General features: G+C 36.8%; 1 protein-coding gene across 2 annotated transcripts in view; it reads left to right on the top strand.

The window, feature by feature from the left end:
• The window catches only part of gak (cyclin G associated kinase), an 85,833-nt gene that overhangs the window by 25,476 nt on the left and 50,091 nt on the right, over window positions 1–10,266 (top strand). For both annotated transcript variants that reach the window (XM_056457350.1, XM_056457349.1), the window contains exons 5-8: window positions 2,018–2,160; window positions 4,227–4,352; window positions 6,748–6,837; window positions 9,929–10,064. In XM_056457350.1, coding sequence (XP_056313325.1) covers window positions 2,018–2,160; window positions 4,227–4,352; window positions 6,748–6,837; window positions 9,929–10,064 — 495 coding nt within the window. The remainder of the gene's footprint in view (window positions 1–2,017; window positions 2,161–4,226; window positions 4,353–6,747; window positions 6,838–9,928; window positions 10,065–10,266) is intronic.

The following is a 10,266-nucleotide window of genomic DNA, read 5'->3' as shown; positions in this document are numbered from 1 at the left end:
TACCTGCTCATGAAAAATACACATTTAGAACAAATGCGATCCACGTCCACAGTGGTGTTTCACCTAGCATTTCTGAACAGATCTCCATCCACACTATACTGCTGAAAACGCACATAACGTGACCACACACACACACTCTGGCATGCACTGCAGCATATGCGCACGTCTGATCTCCAGACAGTCAGCAGGTGCTTAGAGTACAAAACCCCAGAGAGCAGTGCACGTCGGAAAGTTTATCAAGGATGTACAGCTGGATTGCGTCTCACTATAGTTGTTAAACCTGATATTTAATTAATCTAGTCTCTATCTAACAACTTTTCGGTCTTTTGAATCTATCAGGTAACGTGTCACATCGTCAGTACACTGCTTCAATCTTTCGCTTTCACGCTTGTACTTCTCAGATACTGTTGGTTGTTCCCATTGGTTGTCGGTGCTCTTATAACGACACAGATCACTCTGCCTGTTCATACCAGAGTCCCACGGAAAATATGATTGACAGGTAGTGATTTGTGTGTAACTTCTCTTTATTTATTTATGATTTGGTAAAGGATAAAACAAAGACCATGTGGGTCAGGTAGTAGGCTACAAATAGATAGTAGGCTACAAATAATTAATTCGTTATGACTTAATTAATTATTCATAAATCATTAATTCACCGTCGTCTACAACGACGATGCTATCGAGTCATATGATCCTTCAGAAATCACTCTAATATTTTTTATTATTATTATTATTACTAAAATTATTATTATTATTATTATTATTATTATTGTTATTATTGTTTTTAATGGTAATAGTAATAAAAGCAATAATGCCTGGAGTAATAATTTCATTTGAAATAAATGCCGCCTTTGATAAACTGAATAATTTTCTTTAAAAAAAAAAAAAAACATGGAAAAAAAGCTGACCCCAAGCTTTTGACCGGTAGTGTATATTTATTCAGTTTGGATATTAATTTCAGTAATATTATTGAATAATATACAATTGCTTATATCATTTATTTTCAATACAGTTTGTAAGGTAATATTTTTGTCTTTTAGTAGTTATATTACTGCATTTTTACCAAACGAATATACTAATTTAATTAGATTTGCATTGTAAACCTTAAATGCAAGTTAAATGTTAATATTTTTATTTCATGTGTTAAAGGTCCCGTGAAGTTCTCTGAAATGCTCATTTTTTGACGTAATCTCATCTGAAACATGAAGACATGAAAAAACAGCCAATAGCGTTTTGTTTTCTTGCAGCTCTGCCAGTGAGAGTGGATGAGCTCAAACACATCAAATGAAAAGCAAATGAGAAGCGTCTTGAAGGGGGTGGGGCATGACAGATACAAGAGAGCATTTGATTGGTCAGAAGATGTGATGAGAAACTGAAGTATGAGGTGACGTCAAAAAATCGTTGATCCATTTAGACCACGGGTGTCCAAACTCGGTCCTGGAGGGCCGGTGTCCTACATATTTTAGTTCCAACACCATTTAAACACACCTGAACCAGCTAATCAAGCTCTTTCTAGGTATACTAGAAACTTCCAGGGAGGCGTGTTGAAGGGAGTTGGAGCTAAACTATGCAGGACACCGGCCCTCCAGGACCAAGTTTGGACACCCCTGATTTAGACGGAAGTGACAAACTATAAGCTTTTTACATGTTTATATCCGTTTTATACTTTCTAAACCCAAATCTTGTCATTGTTTTGGAGCACACTAGCTTATTGATTATCCTAAAAACTAAAAGATTGTAACTAACATCTAAAAATTATTTTAATTTAATGGGACCTTTAAGATTGTAGTTCCTTTCCTCTCAGAATTAGTCCATTGTCCAGAATCTTTACAGAAATAGCCAAAAATGGTCTGCAGATCCCATCTGGCCCTGCTCCTGACCGATCAATGTGCTTTTAAACATCTTTTAACGAAGGCAAAAGGGAAACTCTTGTCTGACTGAACACATTCCAGCAAGCGTCTGCTGCTGATGTTGGTTTCCTGTGTTCACCTCCACCTCCGCCCTCTGTTTCCTGCAGGCCAGCTGGTGGATTTCGTCAAGAAGGTGGAGCAGAAAGGACCGATGTCATGTGACACAGTGCTGAAGATCTTTTATCAGTCTTGTCGGGCCGTGCAGCACATGCACAAACAGTCTCCAGCAGTCATACACCGAGACCTGAAGGTGAAGCTCAAACATGTTTCAGACTGCATGAGAAATCCTTCAGTAGAGGTTTAGAAGTGTTTACTTCATCAGATTGATATGGCTTTATGGTTGTGTAAAACTCCTCTCCCCTCTCTTTCATTTACTTTCTTTCTTTCTCAAATTCAAAAACCGCTTTATTGGCATGACAAATTCCCAAATTGCCAAAGTATTTATGAAGTTTACATTAAAACAAGGTGTTAACGAGGCCTTAAAGTCTTAAATTCACTAAAATATTGTATTGTACACTCTGAGAAATAAAAATACAAGAGCTCTCACTGGGGCAGTACCTTTTCAAAAGGTACATATTTTTACCTGAAGTGTCCATATTGGTACCTCAAAGGTACATTTCAGGTGCATATGTCGAAGACCCTTCAATAATCGCGCACATTATTATCATCAGCTCAAGAAGTTTGCTACTACCAAATATAGACGTGATCGCGAACTCCCTGGAGAAAGCGAAACTGCTCGCACTTTTTGACGGGCTCGTAAAACAACAGGACACGCCAGATTTTGTTCTTTTTGGCTTTGTGGCTGTTCATCAAGACAACGACAAGGTTTGTTTGAGCTCGGGTCATCCATGGCCCGGTATTAGATGCATATAGTATTACAGTGTAATGTCTCGGCTGTTTGTTTAAAACATGGCAGCTCCTTTGTTTTCGTTCTAGCTAGCTCCACAAGCTCGTGGCGTGTCTCTGTAAGCCAGGGGTCACCAATCTCGGTCCTGGAGGGCCGGTGTCCCTGCAGGATTTAGCTCCAACTTGCCTCAAGACACCTGCCTGGGAGTTTCAAGTATACTTAGTAAGACCTTGATTAGCTTGTTCGGGTGTGTTTGATTAGGGTTGGAGCTAAAATCTGCAGGACACCGGCCCTCCAGGAACAAGTTTGGTGACCACTGCTGTAAGCAATCAGTGTTCAGCTGCGCGTGTAGCTCCACCTTTTGGTATCCTTTCTCGTGTTTAGTACCCTTTCAAAAGGGTGCCGAAAAAGTGGTACGTTACGCTTTGGTACGGTACGCTTTTTGACATTGGAAAAGGCCATAAAAGCGTACCGTACCGTACCGTACCGTACCGTACCGTACCACTCAGTGGAAATGGGCCATAAGGACTCTTTAAGTAAAAATATATACCTTTTGAAAAGGTACTGCCCCAGTGACAGCTCTCATACCTTTATTTCTGAGAATGTGTTCTCGGTCTTAAATCATTTTAAACAGGTCTTAATTTCCCAAGTAAAGCTCATCTCTAATCCATCTCAAAACTTTAAAAAAATATATTTAATAGATACAATTCACAAAAAGAAAATTGATACAAAAATGTTGGTATTTTTTACTGTAAAATGTTTGTTTAAAAAGCATTAATATATTAATATTTTTATTTTCTTTGTTTAACTTATTTGTTTGCACATTTTATTAATAACCATAATGCTGCTACTTTTTTTTTTTACAAAATACACATTTTATTACCCTAATACTTCTATTAATAACTAATACTATTAATATTTTTACTGTAAAATGTTTGTTTAAAAAGCATAAATATATTAAAATTTTGTTTTAATTGTTTAATTTATTTGCACATTTTATTTTACTATAAAATGTTTGTTTAAAAAGCATATATATAATAAAATTTTGTTTTAATTGTTTAATTTATTTGCACATTTTATTAATTAACTTTTTTTTTTTTTACCATAATGCTATTCAAAATACAATCTTATTACTGTAATACTTCTGTTGATAATTAATACTGTTAATGTTAAAATGTTTGTTTAAAAATATATATTTAATATAATTATATTTTTAACATGTTTTTAATTGAGAAAAAAATATGATTGCATGTTATATAATGTATTTTTAATATACGTTTTGCCATGTATATAGCCAGTATTGCTGATATGGCATTGAAACATAAATAAATAAGCTGTAAAAATACTCTAGTGCATAGCCTAGGTATACTCTCTGCAGTAATAAATATCTACAGTGATGTATGTTTTCTGATTTGACCTGTACCAAATGATCAAGTACATTATTCAGCAACATTTCTTTCTCTCTATAGATTGAGAATTTGTTGATCAGTCACCAGGGCACCATAAAGCTTTGTGACTTTGGCAGTGCGACTACATTGGCACATTATCCAGACTACAGCTGGTCTGCGCACAAGAGATCTATGGTGGAAGACGAGGTAAAATATTGTGTAATCCTGTTTTCTATAGTATTATAGTGTAGATCTTGATTGATGGGTTGTCATAATAATTGTGAAAGCGGTTACATTGTTATGTGACCAGAGAGAAATATTTTACAGTGATTGTATTAAAATCTCCGGCTATTTCCCGTGGAAGCATTCGCTGATTTAATTGTTTTGTTTATTAAATTAGTTTGTTTGGTTTCTGGTCCTCTTAAATCAGTTATTGGTTCTAATTTGAAGCCCACACAATGCATAAAGCCCATCATTTCTCTATACATAAACGTCTGCTTGTAATTAAATGCATTTTTTTTGTTATTAGAAGATTTTGAGGAGCAGATTTTAGTTTTTCTAGCAAAGTGTGCTATAAAGTTTTTATATTGGATAATTATATTGAATAGAAATGACTACTGTTATCCACCTCAGATGCGTTGAAATGATCAAAAGGTCACAGAAAAAATGTAATGATACAAATTATTTCACTTAATAAAAAGCTTTTGAATTATTTATTAAAGAATTATACCAATTTACAGTACAGTGCAAAAGTTTAGGCCAATTTTTAGGCCAAGTTTTTAGGTTTTACTGATGGTATAATGGATATATGTGACCCTTTATCACAAAACCAGTCATGAGTGTAAATTATTTTGTCAATTCTTTTTTAAATTGAGATTTTTACAGGGTGAATAAATGATCTTTCTGTTGATGTATGGTTTGTTAGGATAGGAGTTAGGTTAGGTTAGAAATTGAATTATTTTAGTGTAGTTGTTTAAGACATTTGAAAGACAATGTTGGAGAGAGGATGTGTGTTTGTCCTGGTTTGAGCTTAACATAGAAGTTTTAGTAGATTGAAAACTGGAGTGACACTGTTTCAATTTCAGAGTTGACATTCAGTTTTGTTCAGTTCAGTGTAGTTTAAATTTCACTGCTGAAAGTCCAAACACTAAAGAGCAAATCCATCGACGCGCAGCTACACAATTCTCAAACCAAGTAAGCCAGTTGCAACAGTGGTGAAGTACAAAACTTCACCAATTGACGAAAGTGAAGGGTAAAAACCTTGAGAGAAACCAGGCTCAGTTGGGCACGGCTATTTCTCCTATGTCCAAACTTCTAGTGCAGAGCTGCAGTCTAGGCGCCGGAGGCTGCCGAACGCTGGACGTCCATTGTGGAGAAACTGCAGGTGTGAGTAGGTCATTGGCGGGTGTTCAGGCTGGTCCTCGGGATCAATGCGGAGACCTGTTTCTCACTGGGGTCTTTCAGGAGTCTGTCTCAAACTCTCCACTCCTCCATGACCGCCACAGCATCTGCTCAGGATATGGCCTGGTCTAGGATTATGGAGATCTCTAGAAGTCCTCTGTGATTGGCATCATCTCTTCATAGGTCTTGGATCACATCAATGGCACTGCACAATCTCTGGAGGCCTCGGGATGAGTATGCCCAGGAGGAAATGGAGAATACAGAAAATAGTTAGCATAGCTGCAGTGTATTTAAGCAAGAGATATTAAATATCAATGCAAAAATGAAGAGCTATAAATGAAAACACTAGTTGTATAAAGTTGTATCCACCAGTGTTGTTAGCAATATTATCTGAATGGGAGGAATTGTGAATGTTGAAAAGTACAGGTAGGATTTGATCCATTATGTCGTTCCTTCTGGAAAGGACATCAGTGGAAATAGTTTTTATTTTCAGCATGATAATGATCTGCTAATGGCAGGGAAATCCTATTTGAAGACAGAAAACAGCTGATGAAACACAGACAGTCATGAAATGGCCTCCACAGGGTCCCGACCTGAATAATATAAAGGCTGTATAAAATCACCTGAATGGAAAAAGAAAGAAAAGACACTCTAAAGCTAAAGACAAACTCTGGAAAATGCTTAATGAAAAAGTTGTGCCTTTTTTTTTGTGCATATTTCCTATATTTTCTGTTTGTTTTTAATAAAGAGACTGATTGATTATATACTGTGACAAAGTCTAAGGCCAACAAAGATGGTATAGTGTTTAGGACTTGTGCACTGTACTGAGAATATATATATATATATATATATATATATATATATATATATATATATATATATATATATATATATATATATATATATATATATATATATATATATATATTGTTTCAACAAAAATTTTAGTATTAGAAGTAGCTGTTTTTCATTGTTAAGAATAAGCATGAATGAGAATATTAGAATGATATCTGAAGGACAAAGTCTTTCTGACCCAGATTTTTGTACACTAGTGTAAGTTGTTGAAATTCACCATTTTAGTGTTAAAGCTTTAATCATGAATTATTTCTCTGCACTACTGTATATGCATGCATGTCTTTTAACAAGACTGCCTACTAAACTATACATCATTTCCCTTTCTGATTCTCTCTTTATCTTGCAGATAACTAGAAACACAACTCCAGCATACAGGACACCAGAGATGATCGACCTGTATTCTAACTACCCAATAAATGAGAAGCAGGACATATGGGTGAGCTAGTTTAAGTTCAACTTCTGCACACCATTTCCAGGCCCTGTTTCCACCTGCATTTAATGTGTTTTTCAGTGATCTGATCACACGTTTAAAAAGCCCCTATTTTGCATAATAAAAGCTCATATTTTTATTTTGGGGGTCTCCAACAACAGTCTGATATGCATGCAGGGTCAAAAAACACATTCATTGTCTTATAATATGCATTTATTTTTACCTAATTATCCCAGCGTCTCCCATATGATTCGTTCAGCGATTTATTTCTTCCCAAACCACTCCTTAGCGCGAAGCTAATCTGCTGATTAGAGATAAATGCCTACCACGGCTATGAAGTAGCACACAGAGTATGTGAGAGCCCAATGCAGCAATGCAGTTAAACACCAGCATATTACTTTACTCTTAATCCTAACCCCAAGTAATAACAAAGACACACATTTAATGTAATCCATACAGTGGCAAAAGTTAAACTATTTTGAAAATTGACTACGCCACGTGTGAGGAACAGCTAATGGTGGCCATAACAACAACAAACAGCAGAGGATCATGAGTTCAGAAACGCATTTAAATCAGTAAAGGAAGAAGCACGTGCCATGTTTTCAACATGATTTTGGACACAATATGTGAATAGCCTCATAAAGGTTTAACCTGAGAGATGCAGTACAAGCACTGATCTATAATAGATACGTGATTACAAGCCGCACAGGGGGATAACATCTTATAACACACAATTAAACACATTTTGCAAACTACACAAAATGAGGCAACAGTTTTAATTACACTTGCATGTTATGATATGGAGGAAGAAGAAACTGGTCCATGTTAACTGCAACAGTTACTGACAAAGTCCCTGTCAAAGTCTGACAAAGTACCATACATAATAGTCTCTGCTGCTCCTTCCTCTAATAGCAAACGGCCGACGAATCCTGCGTTGCAGGATAGGTTATTGTATCAAAAATCAGAAAAATGACAGGAACAAACACAGCACACGGTTGACTATACTGTTGTGTTGTTGTGAAAATGAACTTTAACCCTTCATTCCCCGCAGCGAATCTCCATCTGTCAGTGATTGTCATCTTCGCGTCATGATCAGTCCTGTGATTCCCCCGTGCTTACATTTACATTTACATTTAGTCATTTAGCAGACGCTTTTATCCAAAGCGACTTACAAATGAGGACAAGGAAGCAATTTACACAACTATAAGAGCAGCAGTGAGCAGGTGCTATAGACAAGTTTCAGTTGTGTAAAGTCTAAGAAGCGGAGCATTAGTACAATTTTTTTTTTTTTGTGAGAGAGAGAGAGAGAGAGAGAGAGAGGGTACAGTTAGTGGTATAGCCAGAGAGGCAGTTAAGATTAGGAAGGAAAGTGGAGACTAAATAGTTTAGTTTTTAGTCGTTTCTTGAAGACAGCAAGTGACTCTGCTGTTCTGATGTAGTTAGGGAGTTCATTTCACCAACTGGGCAGATTGAATGTGAGAGTTCGGGAAAGTGATTTCTTCCCTCTTAGGGATGGAACAACGAGGCGACGTTCATTCACAGAACGCAAGTTTCTGGAGGGCACATATATCTGCAGAAGTGAGAGCAGAGCAGAGCCAGAGGTCGCTTTGTAAGCAAACATCAGAGCTTTGAATTTGATGCGAGCAGCAACTGGCAGCCAGTGCAAACGGGTGAGTAGCGGAGTGACATGTGCTCTTTTGGGTTCATCAAAGACCACTCGTGCTGCTGCGTTCTGAAGCAGCTGAAGAGGTTTGATAGAATTAGCTGGAAGCCCGGCTAGTAGAGAGTTGCAATAGTCCAGTTTAGAGAGGACAAGAGCTTGAACAATGAGTTGAGCTGTATGTTCAGATAGGAAGGGTCGGACCTTTCTGATGTTATAGAGTGCGAATCTGCAAGATCGAGCAGTTCTAGAAATGTGGTCAGAGAAGTTCAGTTGGTCATCAATCGTTACTCCAAGGCTTTTTACCATTTTGGATGCAGTGATGGTTGCTCCATCCATCTGGATTGAAAAGTTATGGTGTAGAGTCGGGTTGGCAGAAACTTCAAGCATTTCCGTTTTCGCGAGGTTAAGCTGAAGATGATGATCTTTCATCCAGTGTGAAATGTCTGACAGGCAGACATTGACAGGCATACTACGTGCTCCCCTAGTATCTGAAGGGAAAGCATTTTACCGGATCTGGAACTACATATTTGGTGATGTCCCGTATCGACATTGACACTTTCAAGCAAAACATCCGAACCTTACTATTCAATCATTTGACTCTGAGTCTTCTATTTCGCTAAAGAATCAATAGTTTTAAACACGGTACACGTTTAGATTTAAACCTGAGCTGGATGTTTTCATTCACTTATTGCTGTTACACACTACATGGAAGGTCATTTTCAAAAACCCATAATAGGGGCTCTTTAAATGAAATATCGTCATATCACTGGAGCAAGGAATTAGATGTTACATGACTTATGAGAGAGCAAAAATAGTTCACCCAAAATTGAAAATCTCTCATAATTTATTCACCCTTCATTTGTTACAAACCTGTTTGAGTTTTTTCGTCTGCTGAGCGCAAAAGATGACATTCTGAAATCTTGGGATACCGGTAACCATCGACTTCCGTAGTAGGAGAAACAAATACTATGGAAGTCAAAGGTTACCGGTTTCTAACATTTTTCAAAATATCTTCTTTTGTTTTTGATAGAAGAAAGAAACTCATAAAGGTTTGGAACCACTTGAGGGAGAGTAAATTATGAGTAAATTATCATTTTTTGGGGGGCTGAACTATTCCTTAATATGACACCCATGATTGTGCGTAAACAAAGTGTGGTATTTTATTATTTGTCTTCTGCACATTGTAGTTCTTTTATAATGTAAAAGTTTTTAAAAAAGTGTTGCAGTGATTTTCCTGAGTTTAGTTTTATTAATGAAGATTTGCCCTAATTTACTAGGAAGTGGCGATTTAGTTTTGTTGAACATGTTAAATAGAAACAGTGCTTTATTCACAAATTACTCATAAAAAAGTCAAATTTTTAAAGAAAGTACAAGTCTGAGAGTAGAAATGTAGCTGTTGTTTGTGTTTTTAAACAGTGTTGGTTTGATCCTTAGGCTCTGGGTTGTATCCTGTACCTGCTGTGTTTTAAGCAGCACCCGTTTGAAGAGGGAGCCAAACTGCAGATCGTAAACGGCAAATACAGCATTCCTCAAAATGACACCAAGTACACAGTCTTTCACCAGCTCATACGTAAGTATTCTGAATCGACTCGCCTACATTCACTCCTCCAAAATCTGCTACGTTTGCACAAAATGTTGTTTCGACATCGAAATGTTGAGTCAGGATTATAGTTGACAAGGCAAACAAGCCTTAGTTTAAAACTTGGGATTTTGTTGCATCATTGCAAAGTTTTTTTGCTCGTGTTTTTATGGCCTGGGACTGTGTAAATTGT

The sequence above is a fragment of the Danio aesculapii genome, chromosome 5, assembly GCF_903798145.1.
Source record: "Danio aesculapii chromosome 5, fDanAes4.1, whole genome shotgun sequence".
Classification (NCBI taxonomy): domain Eukaryota; kingdom Metazoa; phylum Chordata; class Actinopteri; order Cypriniformes; family Danionidae; genus Danio; species Danio aesculapii.
Note: the sequence above shows the minus strand (reverse complement) of the source record. Positions and strands in the feature narration are given on the sequence as shown.